This window comes from Nyctibius grandis, chromosome Z, assembly GCF_013368605.1.
Source record: "Nyctibius grandis isolate bNycGra1 chromosome Z, bNycGra1.pri, whole genome shotgun sequence".
NCBI classification, from domain to species: Eukaryota; Metazoa; Chordata; class Aves; order Nyctibiiformes; family Nyctibiidae; genus Nyctibius; species Nyctibius grandis.
The window spans coordinates 86,492,396-86,514,268 of NC_090695.1; the positions used below are offsets into that span (position 1 = coordinate 86,492,396).

General features: G+C 45.0%; 1 protein-coding gene across 1 annotated transcript in view; it reads left to right on the forward strand.

Moving 5' to 3' along the window:
- GRIN3A (glutamate ionotropic receptor NMDA type subunit 3A) overlaps positions 1–20,149 on the forward strand; it is an 81,168-nt gene extending 61,019 nt beyond the window's left edge. The window contains exons 5-10 of the mRNA XM_068422964.1: positions 980–1,125; positions 3,266–3,381; positions 4,310–4,461; positions 15,815–15,979; positions 16,743–16,816; positions 19,813–20,149. Of these exons, the coding sequence (XP_068279065.1) occupies positions 980–1,125; positions 3,266–3,381; positions 4,310–4,461; positions 15,815–15,979; positions 16,743–16,816; positions 19,813–20,149 (990 nt within the window). The remainder of the gene's footprint in view (positions 1–979; positions 1,126–3,265; positions 3,382–4,309; positions 4,462–15,814; positions 15,980–16,742; positions 16,817–19,812) is intronic.
- Positions 20,150–21,873: the final 1,724 nt, after the last annotated feature.

Sequence of the window (21,873 nt, forward strand, 5' to 3'; positions counted from 1 at the left end):
AGAAACAGAAGTCTGTGAAACTTCTGAACATCCAAACGACCCAGGGCTTTAATACAGAAGGTGGAGCCAGCTGTGAAAAGGAAAGGGTACAGCACTGCAAAAATTGTATGTGTACAGCCTGGTAATCAGGCTTACAGCTTGGACTATGCTGAAGGGTGTTCTTCCTCCTTCTCACGGCCAGGGGAGACCTTTTGGTGTCCACAACACTTCAGTCCATAGTTTCTCTGCGGAGAACGGCAGCAAAGACAGCAGTGGTCTGTGGTACGGTGTCTAGGCTTCTAGAAATTAAATGGTGGTGCTGCCCTTCTGCAGAAGACTGAATGTCATCCTTAAGGAGTCAAAAGAGGACATTCTGCGCAAATCCAGGCTGTGGGTCCTTCACTGGCTACCCAGAGCCCCAGAAAGTAGATCCTAGCAAGCCTAGAGGCTTCTCACGACACTGCCTGAAACGCTGGCTGGTTTAAAGACAAATAATCATAGAATGAATCATAGAACCATAGAATGGTTTGGGTTGGAAGGGACCTTAAAGACCATCCAGTTCCATCCCCCCTGCCACAGGCAGGGACACCTTCCACCAGACCAGGTTGCTCCCAGCCCCATCCATCCTGGCCTTGAACACTGCCAGGGAGGGGGGCAGCCACAGCTGCTCCGGGAAACCTGGACCAGGGTCTCACCACCCTCACAGCAAAGAATTTCTTCCTAATAATAAACTAAACACCTAGATTTGGGGGTTCAGGGTGTCTCAAGGGACGTGTTTTTCAGGTTTGAAGAAAATCCTGAGGGTACACAAACAGGCTAGTCAGTCACCTGGTCAGTCTTTTCAGACTGTTTCTGTGATGTGGAAAGCTGACCGCAGGAGAACATCAGAGGCAGGTCTATGAATGATGAGAATTTCCGACAAACTGTTCACACGTAAGACCAAGATACCAGATGTGAAGGGGGGAAATGGCTTTGCTAATCTGTAATTTCATCTGCCCAGCTCCACCACCCATCCCAAGGGTTTCGGTTTGGAACCGTGCGAGAAAGCAGCGCAGAAGACTACGTGAGGCAAAGCTTCCCGGAGATGCACGAGTACATGCGACGGTACAACGTCCCGGCAACCCCGGATGGAGTATCGTATCTAAAGTGAGCCTCTGCATGCAACAGTGGGTCTGGTCCCTCGACCAGAATGCCCGGCAGTGAGATGGTGATGGGTTTCCCACTTTTGGTGTCACTTATCCCACAAAACAGCCATTGAAAGGAGCGTGGCAGATAGAGAAGAAAGCACCTGAGGGGAGTGATACTTGGAGAGCAAGCTAGCATAGCACCAGCTGGAGTGTTTCCAGGGGAATCATAGAATCATAGAATGTCAGGGGTTGGAAGGGACCTCTGGAGATCATTGAGTCCAACCCCCCTGCCAGAGCAGGACCAATCTAGGGCAGGTTACACAGGAACGCATCCACACGGGGCTTGAAAGTCTCCAGAGAAGGAGACTCCACAACCTCTCTGGGGAGCCTGTTCCAGCACTCTGTCAACCTTACAGCAAAGAAGTTCTTCCTCATGTTGAGGTTGAACTTCCTGTGCTCTAGCTTGCATCCATTGCCCCTTGTCCTATCGCAGGGCACAAGTGACAAGAGGTTGCCCCTTTCCTCTTGACACCCAGCCCTCATCTATTTATACACATTAATCAGATCCCCTCTCAGTCTTCTCTTCTCCAGACTAAAAAGCCCCAGGTCTCTCAACCTTTCCTCATAAGGCAGGTGTTCCAGTCCCTTCATCATCCTCGTAGCCCTCCGTTGGACTCTCTCCAGTAGATCTCTGTCCCTGGGGAGTCCAGAACTGAACACAATACTCCAGGTGAGGTCTCACCGGGGTAGAGTACAGGGGGAGGAGGACCTCCCTCGACCTGCTGGACACACTCAGTGCTTCCCACTTACTGCTAGGCTGCCATCAAGCATGGGCAGCGTATAAATCCTGGCAGGTTTCTGTGGTTGGGAGCCCTTCATCAGACAGTAAGAAACATTCAGAAAAAAAACCATCACAGTCCAAGCAAAAGCTGCAAATGAGGTTCCTCAGCATCTTCAGCATGCTGGGAAGATAGAAGGTTCTCAGAAACCCTAAAGCATTTATCATTAAAGTGAATAAAAGAAACATTAAATTGGTAAAAAGTGAGAAACACCAAATCTCTTGCTTTAGGGAATCGTGGCTTCACTGTTTCAGAGACATTTGTGCCAAACAATCTGGGGTCACACAATTGATTCACTCTGCCAAGCAACGGGAGAGGTGATAATAAGCCTGAAATAATTCATTAGTTTTACACATAGAAGTCGCATAACAGATGGCCTGAGAATTTTTCACCAGAAGTTGTTTCCTGTTTACGTATCTTTTCCCAGACCCATCCTAATGATAATTAAGATACATGGCAGTTCCTTTGGGTTAAACTGGAATCAATCCATCGAAATCAATGAAGCAATGCAACTTCACATCACAAGAACACCCAGACCTTTAAAGTGACAAGAGTGGAGGCAGTCCCTGGATCGGATGAGAACAGGCACTGCAACTGTTCTTTTATATCATCATTTTATGCAAGCGTGCTGTTCACAAATGATTATGTTAGTAAAATTCAGTCCTCTGTGTTCATGAAGACTGAACATAGAGAAAAGCTGATCTGGGTGAAGGAAATTAATTTACCTCATATTCAAGGAGAGAGGAGGAGAACACCTTTGTATGAGTTACCCTCCTGCATTTTTGCTCTAATGAGAATCTAAGACAGCACTAGTATTTTAGCAGTCTTTTTTTTTCAATAAAGCTTTGTGCTACCTCTCAATTGAGTCAAAGTCTAACATATTTTAGTATTTTTTCATCTTTCAGATCAGTAATACTTCATGGGAGCAAAATAAATCATAGAATCATAGAATCATAGAATGGTTTGGGTTGGAAGGGACCTTAAAGCTCATCCAGTTCCAACCCCCTGCCACAGGCAGGGACATCTTCCACTAGACCAGGTTGCTCCAAGCCCCATCCAGCCTGGCCTTGAACACTGCCAGGGAGGGGACAGACACAATCCTACCCCAGCCGTCCTGCTCTAGAAGCACAGAGTTTGTATTTCACACACAACTCCTTTCTTCAAAGTATAAATCAGTGTAGCATTAAAAATAGCAGTCCCTGGTCTCTGTTTTCATTCAGTAATCTTCCAGGGAACTGCACAGATAAATGTTCAGTGAGCATCACTGAGCCTTAGACTGTGGTGAAGTGATTCTGTTTTTGACTTTGATGTTGAATACAGGCATGATCCAGAGAAGCTCGATGCCTTCATCATGGATAAAGCACTCTTAGATTATGAAGTATCAATAGATGCCGACTGCAAGCTTCTAACTGTGGGAAAACCCTTTGCCATTGAAGGTAATAACCAGTTTTATAACATACTGCTCTATTTCTCACGTGTTGCATTTGCTTTATTGCGATCTGCTATTCTCGATGAACGTGTGCAGGTGAAACTGTGGAACCCTTGAAGATTGTGGTAAAATTCTCAGTGATTAAGCAGAACCAAGGCTTTGCCATTTTTGTAGTTTTTGAACTTTCAGATCACTTGAACCATCTGTTGCCATGCTCTATTTAGGACAAGAGGACACAGCCTCAAGCTTCGCCAGGGGAGGTTCAGGTTGGACATGAGGAAGCATTTCTTCTCAGCAAGGGTCATTAGCCATTGGAAGGGGCTGCCCAGGGAGGTGGTGGAGTCACCATCTCTGGAGGGGTTTAAGACAAGACTGGACATGGTACTTAGTGCCCTGGTCTAGTTGACATGGTGGTGTCAGGGCAATGGTTGGACGCGATGATCCCAGAGGTCTCCTCCAACCTGACTGATTCTGGGATTGTGTGATTGTGTGATCACAGAATGGTTTACTTGACCTTAAGGCCCTTTTGCATTGCTAAAACAAGTTAAAAAAAGAACCCATGGCAAGGGCATGCAAAAGGCTGTGTTTCTAGAGATAAGACAGATTTATTCATCTATCTGTACCTCCGTCTTAAGTTTTTGAACCTCCAATTTTACATATTAACTTTTGTGCCCTTAATAATTTTGAATTTGCATATCCTGTTTGTATTAGTAAATTACAAATTTACAGTGATGTAAATTACTGTATTTTGCACAGCAAAGTCTCCTTTCAGCGTTCGCAGTCCATGGTAAGCCAGCATCCAGGTTTGAACTGGCTGGCTGAAACAGAACGCCAGCTTGATCCGCCACACTGGTAGTTGGTAGCTGCAGTGAACATACTTTACCACAAAGCAAACAAGTAAGAGAGAGATGATTGTACCGTTTTTTTCCTTCTAGGATATGGTATTGGTCTCCCCCCCAACTCTCCGCTCACCTCAAACATCTCTGAACTGATAAGCCAGTACAAGTCCCACGGTTTCATGGATGTCCTGCACGACAAATGGTACAAGGTTGTCCCATGTGGGAAAAGGAGCTTTGCTGTCACGGAGGTAAGCAATGAACTCGGGTCACATCAATGAGGATTTGCTCAAGCTGCCAGTTATTTCCCCTCGTTCACAATGTGCAGTAGACGTATGCACGACAGAGACGGGCTGCAGCTGAAGGGGAGCATTAGGTTTCATAGAATCATAGAATTGTTAAGGTTGGAAAAGACCTAAAGGATCATCAAGTCCAACCATCGACCCAATGCCACCATGCCCACTAAACCATGTCCTGAAGAGCCACATCTAGATGTTTTCTGAACACCTCCAGAGATGGTGACTCCACCACCTCCCTGGGCAGCCCCTTCCAATGCCTGATGACTCTTTCAGTGAAGAAATTCTTCCTAATGTCTAACCTGAACCTCCCTTGGCGTCAAGACATGCTAAGCCCAGCAGCATTCGTATCTGAGCACAAGAAAATCACCAGCAAGGCTGTGCTGCTAAGCTGGGCATGCAGTGCGTGCATCAGAGAGCACTTGTGGAGGCAAACGCGGCGCGTAACGTAGCGTTAAAAAACGTGATCTGGCACGCCGCACAGCAGATCTACCTGATTCCACTCCGTTCAATTAGTCAGTCAGGTTGGAAGAGATTCAGATTAATCCCACAGGTCCCTGGCAAAGAGCAATAGTGATAGACACGGTCCCCTTGGCTGGATGCTGCTAACGGGTGATGAGTGTGATAGAGCTGCAGGAGAGTGTCCTAGGAAGGCTGTGAGGAAGAGGTGGTGGTTGTGGTGGAGAGCAGGAAAAGTGCTTAGAGCAGGCCTGTGCGATTAGATTACCAGAGAGACGTGGGGATCATCAGTCTTTGACCTCAGCACTGGGACCGCTTGGGCAGATGGGGCTGGGAAGCTGTGACTGGGCTGACCCATAGCTGCGATGGGAAAAGGCTGTCACGTGGGGGTGTGCCTGGTGTACTCCTGCACGTGATACTTATTTCCTGAAATATATTTTTTTCCTTTCACTGAATCATGTTGTGCCCAAATAAATAAGTTATTTGTACTGTGTCTCACAGCACTCAGTAATTTTTCTCTCATACAGAAACCCTTTGGTAGCTGAACAGTATCCTTCAAAAGAAAACTTGAGGGAGCTGTGTCTGTTCAGCTGGAGAAGAGCAGACTGAGGGGGGATCTTATCAATACTTACAAATACCTTAGGGGTGGGTGTCAAGAGGAGGGGACCAGACTCTTCTCAGTGGTGCCCAGTGACAGGACAAGGGGAAATGGGCACAAACTGAAACAGGGGAAGTTCCATCTGAATATGAGGAAAAACTTCTTGGCTTGGAGGGTGCCAGAGCCCTGGCACAGGCTGCCCAGGGAGGAGGGGAGTCTCCTTCTCTGGAGATATTCAAACCCGCCTGGATGCGACCCTGTGCAGCATGCTCTGGGTGACCCTGCTTGGGCAGGGGGTTGGATTAGATGATCTCCAGAGGTCCCTTCAACCCCATCCAGTCTGGGATTCTGAGATATCTGGGATCATCGAGTCCAACCATTGCCCTGACACCACCATGTCAACTAGACCATGGCACTAAGGGCCATGTCCAGGCTTTTCTTAAACCCCTCCAGAGATGGTGACTCCACCACCTCCCTGGGCAGCCCCTTCCAATGGCTAATGACCCTTGCTGAGAACAAATGCTTCCTAATGTCCAACCTGAACCTCCCCTGCCAAAGCTTGAGGCTGTGTCCTCTTGTCCTATCGCTAGTTGCCTGGGAGAAGAGGCCGACTCCCACTCCGCTACAACCTCCCTTCAGGTAGTTGTAGACTGCACTAAGGTCACCTCTGAGCCTCCTCCAGGCTAAACAACCCCAGCTCCCTCAGTTATGTGTATCACCATCTGCAGGATCTGTCAGTGGTTCTGGACCATCTCACACGGGAGCGATAGCTAAAATAGCTAACACAGAGAACTACAAGAGCAAAGGCAGGGAGAGTGAGAATTTAGTAACGTCCCAAACTTCTAATATAACCCTGACCATTTTCTAATGTGGGTGGCAGCCACTTGTACCAAAGATAGGACTTCAGCGTAGAAATGGTCCACTGCGATATCACGCTAAGAACAGAAGAGAAGCGTGTCTTACGTCTTAAATAGAACTACAGGGAATGGAAGCAAATCTCCATGGTTTTACGTGCTGGTATCAGATCAGAGGAGTTATGCTAGCTCGTGGCAGCTGAAGATGTAGGCCATTATTTATGAGAAAAAGACTTAGCAGAATAGCAGTTCTTTGTCAGGTTCCCTAGACTGTCAAGTAAAAAGAGATAAAGCATTGAGGAGTCAAAAGATCCAGCACGCCTGAAGCTTAGAGCACACACTTTCAGCTCAAGGTGTTCCAAAATACGCAGGTTACGTGTTCTCACTTGTACAATAGAAGGACACTATCTCCTCCTTGGGGCGTTCAGCCAAATATCAAACCAACTCTACGTTGCAGCGGTAGCATGGCCATTGTCCCCTAAAGGAGAAGCCCAGCGTCCTGGGGCTGTGAATCCTGCCCTTCAGGGGTCACCTGAGCCTCTTGTCTGCAAATCCTTCACTGCTGACTAAATCACTAGAAAAATTGCATTTTGTAGAGATCAGACACAGAAAAACTTTATTTGACTGCTTTAATACATAGATTGTTGGGGTATTTCTGCATCTCTTATTACATTTTTAACTTTTCCATTATGATTGTGTCAATATGAAATAAATTATATTTAACATCAGACACTCATAGAAGAAAATCAGATTTATTTTTATTCTACTTGTTCATTTTTTTTCTTTTTTTTTGTGTGATTAATTCAACACAAGAAAACACATTAAACAAAAATGTGTATTCAGTGCTATTTCTGATCTAGCTTATCTGAGGATTATATTATCATCTAACAAGACAGGTATCTGGGGAACTGTCTTTTTATATTATCATCTAACAAGACAGGTATCTGGGGAATTTCCTTTTTAGTGTAGCTGACATACCTGTTCCTGACAAGCACTTTATTCAATGACCTCCTGTTACTCTACATTTTGACACAATCTTTTGAATTAGATCTCAGGAAAATTACCAGATGGTAATAGCATTAATTACCACAACTGTCTTAAAACTGAAAACTCTTACAGCAGAGAGAAACTCACCTTCTTAGTAATTCCCCAGTGATGAGACATAAAGAGCTTCCTCTGATCATGAGAATCTTACTCCAGTAGCTGTATCCAGGGCTGTATTCTCTGTATTCCTAGAGAAATAGCTAGGACACAAAACCAATTCTAAACATCTTCCAGTTAAAAAAACAGATTTTATTTAGTGGTGTTTTTCTCCCAGAATATATATATATTTGCTCCCTTAAGCCTGTGGTCTCTAGAGTGGGGTGCCTACAGCCCTTGGGGTGTGTGAGAAAATCCACTGGGTTGCAGAAAAAAAATATTAGAACTTCAGTAATACATATATATATAAATTATAAATTTATGAATTATTCCTGGTCTTACCTTTATATCAGTTTGTATCCTGTACTCCTGTACAGCCCAGAATTCTCCGTTATTTAACTCCATGCAGTCAGTCACAGTAGCATTGAACAGATTCACTGAAGCGTGGACAATGTTCAACACAGAAGCAGATAATTCAGTTTCAAGAAAGTCTCAGCTTCTAAGTGGGTAGTCATTCACATGGATTATATACCAAAGACCCAGCAATTGCCTTTGATAGTGTCACGGTTTATAGCTGGGCCTGCTATTAACCCGGTGGCAGACGCTCTCTGTTAACCCTCTCCCCCCCCCCACCCTAAGGGAAAGGGAAAAGGGAGAGAGACTTACTGGTTGGAAAGTTAAAACAGTTTTAATAAACTATAGTAATGAAAAAGAGTATAATAAGAATAATAGAAATAATCAAATATATACAAAACCAAGATCGAGAGCTTGGAAATCCTTCTCAGGAAGAGATGCTCCCCCCAGCACAGGCAGAGGGGAAAATGCAGTAGCTCCCCTGCCATCACACCTGCAGGCTTTTAACTGGAGATTTGGCAAAGCTGGTACCAATCAGTGGGAGACAGGAGGGCCCCTCCCTCCTGGGCCCCACCTCCAGGAGGCAGTGGGTTAGTGATAAATAGGAAAGTGAGAATGACGTGTGGGATGGAATACCTCGGTCAATTCTGGGCCAGCTGCCCTGTCTGCTCCTCCCTGCAGGTACGACCCCCCTTTAGCTCTTCACTCATAAGCAGTGAGGAATTTAGCAGTGACCTTGGTTTCTCTAAGACTAATTGGCCTGGTTTGGGCCAAGCCAGGACAGATAGCTAGAGCAAGACTTCATATTTTTGTACGTCTTTTCAATAGATTTAGTCTGTGACACACTGCACCTCTTGACCAAGAGTAATGGCCCAAAAATGGAAATATATGTAGGTGAAATATTGATCAGTATAGCCTTTAAATGGGTGAAATATCCATCTTCCTATTTTGTCATTATCTCTTTACGCTGCACCTGATCCTTATACACCTGCCACTGCTGCCCACTGAGGTTAGTTTTTCTTTAGATTCGTTTTGGGATTCATCTCCCTACTCATCATTTTTTTCTAATCTTACACTGGAAAATTATATTTCCTGTGGCAGAACTCACGGCTAGCTCTTTCCATCTCTAGCTGGCAGCACTTTTCTCATTCTAAATTGCATTTGAAAATAGAGTTGTCTTGGAAAGGCATGGCCCAGACTGGGGATGGAAAATTTGCAGTGACTCCTCAAGTTGAGAAACCAAACAAAGATGAGTTTGAAAGCGCAGAGGTCAGTAGGGCTTGACTCCACTGTTCTGTACGAACCTCTTCAGCAAAAGCACTTGCCCAAGATGTCTTACTCTGGCCAGCACCCATTGGATCATTCATGGGAGGTGCAGCTAACTCAAACTGGTAATGAATTGCTGCAGTGAACTGCATATTACCCTCTCCATCAAAAGTAATTCAATCAATCAGTCAATCAATCAATCAATCAATCAATGAGGTTGGAAGAGCCCTCTGGGATCATCGAGGCCAACCATTGCCCTGACACCACCATGGCAACTAGACCAGGGCACTAAGTGCCATGTCCAGGCTTTTCTTAAACACCTTCAGAGATGGTGACTCCACCACCTCCCTGGGCAGCCCCTTCCAGTGTCTAATGACCCTTTCTGAGAAGAAATGCTTCCTAATGTCCAACCTGAACCTCCCCTGGCAAAGCTTGAGGCTGTGTCCTCTTGTCCTATCGCTAGTTGCCTGGGAGAAGAGGCCGACTCCCACTCTGCTACAACCTCCCTTCAGGTAGTTGTAGACTGCAGTTGTTGGTGGCTGTTCACACTGCTTGCTCATCACTAGCAATATTGCCTGAGTACTCGATTTTAAATGGTCATACTCTAGTTTCAAAGGGATTTCTTTGTTGTAAATTTGCTAAGTCCCTACTTAGGGCAGAGCACAGTGCAAGAGGGAAGTGGGGTTGGCAGAGTTGTATTTGCGCGTTACATCTGGACACAATCTGTGTCATTCGTTTTCAATTTGCATTCAATACACTTGGCCCTTCCTCTGCCCGACTGTTATCCTCATTTCACTTCAGCAGGAGCCAGGTGCCGAGGACATTCCTCTCCAGCTCATTAGCCCCACCCAAGCTCAGGAGAGACAGCAAATTCTTTCTTTCTGTGGCATTTTTGGGAAACAAAATACAGTGAATTGGCAGCTTTGCAACTGTTTTTGACTGTTCGGACCAGGCAGTAATGATGAGGGCAGGGTGCAGACGACATGAGCTGGCACCTCGTGGTTTCTCAAGACAGTGTGAAAGAGAAGGGCCCCTCTGGTCCAGAGAGTAGTCAGGTTTGGGGAAAAGCTAACTGTGTGTACAGGCTGTCACATAGCTTTTAAGCTACATTTTTAAAAATGTTATTATTGAAACCGTCTCTTCTATTTCACTTGAAAGGCTTGTATATTCTTCATTCACAATTGTCACAGGACAACCGAAGCTCTAGGACGTAGAGACTGATTTGCACATAGACTGGCAGTTCAGTCAGATAACAACCAATACACGGAATAAAAAATTACGTACTGTTACATAACAGCATCCCAGCAGCCCAAACTGACCCTGTTACTGCAGACCCACCACTTTCCACGGGTGGTGACACAGGGGAAGGCACGGTGCCGTGCACCTCCTGCCAGTGCCCCAGGGGGAGGTCCACACTGGTAATGGTGGGGATCAGTCATTGACCGTGGGCTTCCATCCGATCCAGACCAGGCACACAGCGAAGACAAGGGCCTTTCATCCTCTCTTCTTCTCTCATCAGTGGTGGGATCCACTGACAGCTTTTCTCTGGAGTCTTTGAAGGAACTTGCTGAAACTCTGCCTGCTCTGGCTTGTACCTGAATTGGTCTACAGTAGTCTACAACTACCTGAAGGGAGGTTGTAGCAGAGTGAGAGTCGGCTTCTTCTCCCAGGCAACTAGCGATAGGACAAGAGGACACAGCCTCAAGCTTTGCCAGGGGAGGTTCAGGTTGGACATTAGGAAGCATTTCTTCTCAGAAAGGGTCATTAGACAGTGGAAGGGGCTGCCCAGGGAGGTGGTGGAGTCACCATCTCTGGAGGTGTTTAAGAAAAGCCTGGACATGGCACTTAGTGCCATGGTCTAGTTGCCATGGTGGTGTCAGGGCAATGGTTGGACTCGATGATCCCAGAGGGCTCTTCCAACCTGATTGATTCTGTGATTTTGTGGTGATCTTTGGCTTTGGCATCACCCGGGATGCTCAACCAGACAGTGCCTCATTCATCTTGCCATGATTTTATCCAGTTGTCATCCAGCAAGTTGTGTCTTTCTGCTCTGAGTTTTGCCTAGTCTCCTGGAAGGTCAAAAGTTAGTTTCCTTCTTCGCTATACCAATCACCTGACAACTCAACAGTCAGCTTTCTAGCCATTACCTTGAGACTGTGGCTTATATGCTTGTCTCTGGTGCACTGCAGGTGTCAAGGGGAGGCCATGCAGACCCCTCCACAAAGGGAACAAACTGCCCTGTGCTCATAAATAAAAGCTGCCCATCAGTCACCTTTTGTGGTACCTTGTTACTAGAGCGTGAAAAACAAACACAAAGAACAGGAAAAAAAAGGATTTTGCTGCCAAGACAATTTGCTCGGTCTGCAGATATGGTGTCTGGGGAGGAGAGCTGGCCCTTGCCCCCTGGAGGATGGGGAACGTCATGAAGAAGGGTGTCACAAAATGGCAGGTGTTGCGTTGTAAAGGGGTCATCTCAATGTGGGAAGAGGCAGTGGCATCTGGACTTGCCCTGGGGAAAAAAAAATACTTTCCACAATGGTCCTGAAGAAAGGAGCGTGTGAGTATTGAGTCTGACAGCAGAGATGGGAGAAGAATGTTTAGACTGTCCTGGAAATGAGGAACAGATTTAGATTCACCTGTCAAAACTGGAGGAAAAAATAAAAATTCACTATCTGAGGAGACAAAGCTGTTATTCCCAGTTCACCAGCCTGTGATATCACAGAAGCAAACATCTTCTCAGTACCTAATTCGGATGATATGTGTGTTGTTGTTCTTCCTGCTACGGACACGCCTCGGGAAATGGATGAGTTGAAAGAAAAAGATTTATTTCAAAAGGGAGTATTTTTCCACATCTGTGCAAAACTCCTCACAACAAGAGGGGAAAGAACCTTGTCTTGCTAATGCGAGACAGTGATTTGCAGTATCTTAAAATTTGGCACTTGAAACCCTAAAGCCACAGTCACCAGTCTTTGCTAAGGTTAATCTCCCTAAAGAGATTAAATATGTATTACTTTAATGCTGCCACTTCTTTGAGAGCACAGAAAGCCTTAAGAACGAATAATAAATAAATAACAGTCCCTCTGCAGTCACGAGAAATGCCACAATCTGGAGACAGGGACAGGTTTTATTACTGTTTAGCTACCTAAGTACCAGCATCATCATCAGTAGGATTTTGAAGACCTACTAAGATGCCCAAATGAGTTTAGAAATCTGCCCTTTGTATCCATTTATCCCTAGTAAAGCTGGAAATAATTCCTTCTTCACTGAGGTGCTGCAAAATTTAACTTTCTGATCTCAGCAAAGCTTTTTTGAAATCCTTGCAGGGAAAATGCTATCAAAAAGGATAGCTTATTATTATAGCTAATAACACACATGACATCCCTGTTTAGTGTTCAGGTTCAGCAGTGTGTAGCGCCAATACCTGTGCTGTGCTGCCAACCTGCAAGTATCCACAAAAATCTTTAGAGGCTTTGTAGAGGCTCTACAAAATCAGTAGCAGAGCTTGCTGCTCTGACACCAATCAGCATGAAGGTATGAAAATGAGAGGTGCCTCTATTAGATGGTTTCCTTTATTGTTTAACATGTGTCTACAGTAATTATGAGCAGCTGATAAATTGCCTTTTTACAATGGCACGTAAAAGTGCTGATATTGCTGTAAATAATCACTCCATACACTGCAAGACACACTGCTAATTATTTCTCCCCTACCTCGTTTCCCCAGTTAATTTAGTCTCAAAAATTTCCCTCTACCCTGCAGCCTTTATCAGGCAGCTCTTTCAATGCATTATCTTCTTTATTGCTAGATGAAATATTATTGATGCTTTGTTTTGGCATTTCCTGTCCTAGGAAAGGATGTCTTGTTTGGGACAATTTCAAAAGCTATCCATTACAAGTGAAAAATGCATCTGAGATGCAGTGCTGGAATTTCCTTCACCTGTTTCCAGGCAAGGTAGAAAACTATTCTGCAGAGCTGGCAGGATAGTGAGCCAGACCCCCATCACGACAAATCAGAGCAGCTTTACTGAAGACAAGGGAGTTATTTTTCACGTCAGGAGCTGGCCAAGTGTTCTCTCTGCAGCAGTACTGGAGTGGCATCAAACACTGAACTCAGGCTGGAGGAGACATCTCACGCATGCAGGGATCCCCACTGCGATTGACACTGTGTCTCCTTTTTTAATTATTATTTTGAATGGCTAGAGTTTTAGTGTGTTTTTCAGAGGACTGAGCAAATGTATTCCTTTTTAACTATTATTCTATTTCTCATTCAATTTATTCTTATATCCATTGTTCAGGTTGGACATTAGGAAGCATTTCTTCTCAGAAAGGGTCATTAGACAGTGGAAGGGGCTGCCCAGGGAGGTGGTGGAGTCACCATCTCTGGAGGGGTTTAAGAAAAGCCTGGACATGGCACTTAGTGCCATGGTCTAGTTGACATGGTGGTGTCAGGGCAATGGTTGGACTCGATGATCCCAGAGGGCTCTTCCAACCTCACTGATTGATTGATTGATTGAACTCTACATCTCTAAGGAAGTTATTTCAAACTTGCCCTTGAACATCCTTTTTTGGAAGCAAGTGATTTGCATTAATGCTTCTCGGAGAATTAGCAGAAGCACATTTAACCAGTATGTTCAGCTAGCACGGACAGCAGTCGTCTTGCTTCTTACAGATACTTGTATGTGCTGAATTCAGAGATGGGCCATACTGAGGTTTTGGCTCTAAAGACCTCTGAGAAAAAGGTCAGGTGTGGGGCCTCATTCTGCTTTTATGCTACCTGGGCTAAAAGTTGGGCTTCACTGCAAATTAAAAGAAACAGGACAGGTAACACAGACCTCCAGTCAAACACTGATTTTTGAGTGGTTGAAAGTGTTACCACCTGTCATTGTTGTGTTGCCCTCCTGTTCCCCTAACTGGAAGGACAAAGCATGGGACAATAGGCTCTTGCCAACAAGAAATTCCAATGCTGAGAGGGAAATTTTGCTTTTAGGATCAACTGGTGCACTCTAAGCATCAGCAGACCCTCAGTGCCAAGACTCTGACACCCTTCTACCCCAGAATCACTCTATCATGGTTTTCCACTTTTCTCTCCACGCTGCAGTTAAGTTTCTTTAGAAATTGCTTTTACACCTCCATTATACCCTTCAACACCCTTTAAATGTTTATTCAGTGGTACAAAAATTCTCTTCCCAAAAATTCTGCTCAGTGCGCTTCGGGGCAAGCAGGTTGATTTTGGCAGAGAACCCCTGAAATAAAGAGTTTATTGCCAGTGCCACATGCAAAAGTTCTCACTCGGCTAGATTGCTGAAGCTCTGTTCTTGTTAAAAATCTGCTATATGCTTTCTCATATCATTGTGTTTCAAAGAACAGAAATCAAATATGAAAATCAGAAGAGAAAAATACTGCCCACAATCGCCCAACAAAAGCACACAAAGTGACTTCCAAGCCTTCAACTTCAATGGACTTACCACTAATCAACTCTTCGGCTTAAAAAGACCTCATAACAAGATTTTTCCAACATTCTATGATTTATCTTTCGACTAAATCCAGTTTCTTTTCTGGATAACACACCTGTAGCCCTAAAGCACAATCCCCACCACCACCCACCCACCCAACTAACAACAAACTGAAGGAACACACAGGTCAATTATCCGGGCTAATAACATCCCAGATACCATCTCCTGACACACAACCCTACCCCAAACAATTTTCTGCTCCTTTTTTTTTTTTCTGACATGGGGAATAACATTCTTTAATAGAAAGGCACAAGTAGAACTTGTATTCTCGGAAATATTTCCAAAATAGTCTGTGGGAAATAATTATGAGCAAGAGTTTTTATTTATTGGTAAACTCATATCCGAGTTATGGAGGTATGAGAGTAAAGGTACTAAGATTATACAAGACATGCAAACCTGACCAGCCATTGGAGTGCGGGTGCTTGTGGTACAGATTGCTGCTGCACATGATTTCTTGGTCATCAAACATGATTAACGCCAATGACAGACTCAAATTAATTAAAGGCTTCCTACCCTACGTGAAAAGGGTGGGTCGGGAGAACAAGGTGAGAGTGTTCCTGTGTTTCACAATTGCAGTTGGGCTTCCTAGCAAATACAATTTCAGCCCTGTTAATGTAGGGGGTGGAGAGGTGCCACATTTGTGCTACTACTTCAAAACATTTTCTCCATGACCTTCCGTCAAGGGTAAAGCACAAAGAGGGGAAGTTAATGATCAATTCCCAGAAAATATGAACAGTCGGTCTTAGCTCACTGCTGATGAAGGACTTGCTCTACAGTTCATTGACTGTGTTCTGTCAAGCAGTATTTGCTTTTACAAATGCCAAGCCACCACAAATACTTGATTCTCACATGTGTTCAACACTTAACCTCATTAGGGAGACAGCACGAGGAAAAAAATTCCATGGTCTTTGGCTGATTCTCATTCCCATGACAGGTCTTTTGCTCTGACTGAACACAGAGCTTTCTGCAGCACAGAAAGGCTGTTATGAACAGTGTCCAGACTATTCTGCACTGTTTCACCACTGTGTATTCAGTCAGACCACGTTTCCAAGTGAGAAAACAGACGCATCTGTTAAAATACACTAACAGCCTACTTCATTAACTTCCCCTTTTGATTTTATTCACAGACACTGCAGATGGGCATCAAGCATTTTTCTGGGCTCTTTGTGATGTTGTGCATTGGGTTTGGCTTGTCCATTCTCACTACCATTGGGGAACACATCGTGTACAGACTGGTCCTACCACGAATCAAGAAGAAATCCAAGATGAAGTACTGGCTCCATACAAGTCAGGTACGTGTTCAGAAGTAACTCTGTGAAAGTCACGTGGCCAATTAAGAAAGCCAGGACAAGGTGTAAAAGGTTGTAAGAGCTCTGATGATCAGCATTTGAAGAGTGACAGCAGCTTCTGGAATTTGAAGAGGCTTTACTTAATGATGGAATGAGAAGCACAGAGGAAACACTTCCAATACTCACACTTGCAAAGCCTACAGCAGGGACCTTTCCATTTGCACTTGCAACCTCACAACTCTTGTGGACACCAGAAGCAACAGTGCTGTTACCCTGAACTGGCTAACCAGAACATTTTATCACACTGCTGTGGGTTCACAAACTTTTGATGCATGCAGGAAGTGCTGCGCAACTTCCTTCATTATCCTGGGGAAAATAATGGAGGAAAATTGCTCTAGGTGTCTGGTCTAAAGGAAGAGGTTACTTACAAAAAGGAGGAGTTTCTATTGCTTCAAAGCATCACAGTGAAAGAGATCTTTTAGAAAATAACAAAGTTTGCCAAGATCCACTTTTTTTCTGAGGAATTCTAACACCAAGGATTGTTTGCAGACTATTTATCAACATTTCAGCTTGTCCTTCCTCGGGAAACTACGGGAAAATAAATCTGCTTTAATGACATGACAAAGCACAGACATTGCTTGCATCCTTGAAAGTGCAAAATAATTAATGCTCAGGTCCCTCACACAAAGCCCACAAATTGTTTACCTATTTATGGAGCTATTCTTAATCTTGCTTTTACTAATTTATTTTCTTATTTTCTCTCTAGAGATTACACCGTGCTCTGAACAGTTCATTTATTGAGGACAAACGCCAGCCTAAGACAAAACGAGTAGAAAAGAGGTAGGAAGTTGTGCACGCCTTAAAACACAAACTACAAGAATTACTTTGAAATGAAATATGTTGTGTCTGGATATCTACTTATGGACCTAATACACCCCATTGTAAAGACAGGCTTTGCAGTTTTGTAAGTCTGCTGCCCTTGTTTTTAGGTAATTAATTACTCATATAGTAAAGCACTGGCAGGTAACTAGGGCCCTGGGAGATAGCTTCAGAGAGAATGAGCGATGAGGCAAGTATGTATGTCAGAAACTTTTTCAGCTTTCTTATTTTTTAGAATAAGAAATAAGAAAGCTGAGAAGAGGAAAGCTCACTCCTTTCAGAAACTTTTGTATCAAACGACTATTGTTGGAGGAAAAAAGCGGGTAACAACCTTGCCTTGTTTTCATAGCACGTGTCTTCTGAAGAGCAGGCAATCTTGCCTACAGCTACCAGGAACACGAGGCATTTTATTAAAACTATACATTTGCTCAGTAACTCTAAACTATTAGTGCACTTTTTAAAGACACAGGCAGCAGTATTGCTTTTATACAGATAAGTTCAGGCTATAGAAAAGAAATGTCTTCCAGGCTGTTGCTGGGTATTTGGCATGACTGAAACCCACGTATGCAAATGTATGTTGTGTTTAGTTTGTCATTCCTGCAAATGTAAGAAGTAAACATGATGGCATCAAACTGGGAGGAGTGGCTGACGCACCGGAAGGCTGCGCAGCCATTCAGAGAGACCTGGACAGGCTGGAGAGTTGGGCGGGGAGAAATTTAATGAAATATAACAAGGGCAAGTGTAGAGTCCTGCATCTGGGCAAGAACAACCCCATGTACCAGTACAAGTTGGGGACAGACCTGTTAGAGAGCAGCGTAGGGGAAAGGGACCTGGGGGTCCTAGTGGACAGCAGGATGCCCATGAGCCATAAGTGTGCCCTTGTGGCCAAGAAGGCCAGTGGCATCCTGGGTTGTATTAGAAGGGGTGTGGTTAGCAGGTCGAGAGAGGTTCTCCTCCCCCTCTACTCTGCCCTGGTGAGGCCGCATCTGGAGTATTGTGTCCAGTTCTGGGCCCCTCAGTTCAAGAAGGACAGGGAACTGCTAGAGAGAGTCCAGCGCAGAGCCACGAAGATCATGAAGGGGGTGGAACATCTCCCTTATGAGGAGAGGCTGAGGGAGCTGGGTCTCTTTAGCTTGGAGAAGAGGAGACTGAGGGGTGACCTCATTAATGTTTATAAATATGTAAAGGGCAAGTGTCAAGAGGATGGAGCCAGGCTCTTCTCAGTGACATCCCTTGACAGGACAAGGGGCAATGGGTGCAAGCTGGAACACAGGAGGTTCCGCATAAATATGAGGAAAAACTTCTTTACGGTGAGGGTGACCGAACACTGGAACAGGCTGCCCAGAGAGGTTGTGGAGTCTCCTTCTCTGGAGACATTCAAAACCCTCCTGGACGCGTTCCTGTGTGACATGATCTAGGTAATCCTGCTCCGGCAGGGGGATTGGACTAGATGATCTTTCGAGGTCCCACAGAGAATGGCTTAGAAAAAGAACCACACAAATATTCTTTCAACATTGAGACTGAAGATGTGCTGCTGCCCAAAAACTTCTGCCTGCGCAGCATCCAGCCCGTGTGTTCATGCACACCCACCCACCACCCTTGCTCTGCTCATGGTCTGAGCTGCTGTTTGCACAGAATTATCACAGAATCAACCAGGTTGGAAGAGCCCTCTGGGATCATCGAGTCCAACCGTTGCCCTGACACCACCATGTCAACTAGACCATGGCACTAAGTGAATTTATGGTGAATTTAACTCAAGACACCACGCAACATGGTGCCAAGCTTGTCATGAACACTGATGTGGCAAGGTACAACCCAGGGCTCTCAAATCAATTATATTAATTACACCTTCTTTTGTTCCTGCTGCGGACTGTGGAATTATTAAAAGCACCAAGATACAGAAAAGAGGTGGAAAAAATTTGTATTATGCTACTGAGAGCTGCTCAGCATCAGTGGCCAAATTGTGAAGGGTTTCATTTACTTGACGCATCTACTCCCAGCTCCAGACTCCTCCTGAAACCAAACTTTTTCAGCAATCCCAGTCCTGGAATGTTAATCCTCTTCCCTAACCTGCTGATTGGTAGCTCACACTAGTAGGTTATTTTGTCCAAGGATACCCACGGACCTCTATGATGGAGCAGTTTTAAGAGCAACTGCTTCAAAGTTTCAACCTCAGTTTATAAAATGAATGCACACAGATCTACCCAAAAGATAAAGCAGGTAGGAAGGCCAAGCTCCTCTCCCACAAATTTCTTCCTCTATTCAGGAAGAAATCCTGGGAAACACTCTGATTTGGGAGGGCTGCAGAGTGAAGTTCCCATGAAAGAGGGAAAAGATCCTCTGGAGTCAAAATATTTTGGAAAAATTTTTCCGTAGGAAAATATTGAAGCATTTGAAAAAGTTCCCAAATGGGGGTTTCTCCCCTCAACATGAAAACTCCAAATTCTTATTTATTCTGTCAGGAAGCTCATGTCTGTCCACTGCAAGGTTTGGACACACCACGGGGTCATGTCCACCTGCCAAGGCGCAAGCATCTGCTCAAGACTTCACTTCCAAAGGGCACACTTTCCCCTTCATCTCTCCACACCAACTCTAAGCAGCCTCTTTCCTCCTCCGTGGGAGCAAATGCCAAGCTAGCAGAGAGTACTAACACACAAAGGACTAATGCTGTAGTGAACTTAGGACATTGCAATGACAAAACCTTTCAGAAGGCTTTGGAGGAGGACTCACATTTTCCTGAGCTGGAGTTGAGAGGACTGTAATTTCATAACTAACAAAGTCTTGGGGATGATTAATTGTAGGATTCTGTTCTAGACTTTGTTATGGTTTAATCACAAAAATTTGGTCATTTGCATTCATGATTTGTGCTTCTCAAAAATAATAATTCCAAGGATAAAAGAACAGCATTTCTGTGTAATTGGTTCTGATTTCATATTAACTCTCACCTCTCTGTTCAGGTCCCACGTAGGGAACAGCCAGCATGCTGTGTGGAATACAGCCAACCTGGGCAACTGCCACCGGGAAAAATACATCTGCACCGATGAAGGGCAAAACGAGGTGACGATCCGACAGCACCAAGACATCCCGCTGCCACAGGCGAGGAGAGAGACTCCGGCCTCCTTAACAACCAACGGGAAAGCAGAGTCCCTCAGTATTGCCAGGACCTCAGTGACACAGGAGCTTAGGGAGCTGGAAAAGCAGATCGAGATCATCAAGCAGGAGCTGCAGCTCGCCATGGACAGGAAATCGGAGCTGGAAGAGTATCAGAGGACAAACAGGACTGCAGAGCCCTAGGCCAGCATGCCTGGGCCCTTTCCCCTTTTCTTCCTTTGTCCCCTTCCTCTCTAAAATTTGTAACACACTTTTGTAATGCCAGAAAGAGGTGCAAAAATAAAGCGGGCAATAATGCTCTTCATGGGAGCAGAATTGCAGCAGCCCACGGCCACTGCCACCCTCCTGAGTCCTCCTCCTTTCGTAACAAGTTTCTCATTCTCCTGGCAAACATCAGCCATTCCCAAGGGACTGGAGAAACAAGGAGCATTCGAACAGTGAGAGTTCGTGGTTCCTCCACTTGACAGTAGTGAGGTTCCCACATTTTTAGCCCTTTCTGTGCATTAATGCAAAAAAAGGTAAAAAAAAAAAAAAAAAAAAAAGGAAATTTAAACTGCTCATTGGAAGCATGTCCCTTGTTGGTATGTTTTTGTTGTGATATCTATGGGTCTAGTCTCTGTTCATGCTAAGGCTCCTCATGGTTGCCTCATTACACCAGGTGCTAGTTCTGTGGTGGCAATCCCTTCCCTCCTGGCACAGGCTGTGGTTTCACGGGACAAATTCTTGGTGGCAATCCCAGAACACACACCATCCCCTCAGCTCTGTCAGCACAAATGCAGATGTGGCTGCTCTGCGACTGTGATAAAGGAACTCAGCTTTTAAAAATAACTTGGCAAAAAACAACAAGCCACCTCCTCTGTCTGCTTCTGAGCCCAGGTTCGGCTTCCACTCCCACGCAGAGAGAAGAGCTGCACCAGCAGATGTGAGGGGGTGGGTTTACGGGTGTGAGGGGAAGGGATGGGTGGCCATGCTGTAAATCAGCATTTACTGCCAAAGGTGAAGTGCTTACCAATGTGAAACTACTCCCTTCATATTCTCTGTCTCCAGCTGACAATAAGGTTCTTTCTCACAGCCAAAGTGACACAAAGGGGCCCTGGTCCATGATTTATTCTGACACTAAGCTCCCACCAAGGAGTCACCAAAGCCTCCCTGTGGACCAGGGCTCTGTGAAGGAGAATGAGAGTTGCGGTTTCAAAGGCAATGTACTAAGTGGAGCTCTGTCCCACCTGGATGGTGAGTAGAGGGGAAGGAAGGGTAAGCTGTTCAGCATCTGAATAAATACTGCATCAACCCAACTGACTGTGTTATTTCAACAGGATTTCTATTAATTTTTAAACACTTCCAACACATCCTGTATTACAGAGAAAAAGAACATTTGTAACGCTGTCAGAATTAACTCTGGTTTCCCAGATACGTCACCAAAGTCATTTTTACCTTCCCTGTGTCCCCAGCCACCTGCAAGAATATTGCAAGGGGCGATGTTCTCACCAGGCATGGCTACAACAGGCAGATATGAAACTGTACTTTGGGGGTTGAAAAAGGTACTCTACCTTTTTGCACTTTTAACCTTTGAAAAACACCTTGCAAATGAAAAGCTCTGCATGGATCACTAAAAGCTGTTAGCAATTAGCCTCATCAAGAGGAATTCGTATTCTATTCCCTGCTCAGTCCATGGCCTCTGCTTTGGGGCAGCAAGTCTGTCTGCTTCTTTGGATAGTCAGTAACACAGGAAAGAGTAATTAGGACATAAAACAGGAAAGAGTGATTAGGACATAAAACAGGAAAGTGGGATCCAGAGCCCTGCACATCAGGTAGGTCTGAAAGACCCCTTCCTTCCTTCCTCCTGACACCTAGATGAGATGGGGCGAGTCACTTAGGTGGCTGGCTCTTGTTGCCTTCCCTGACCC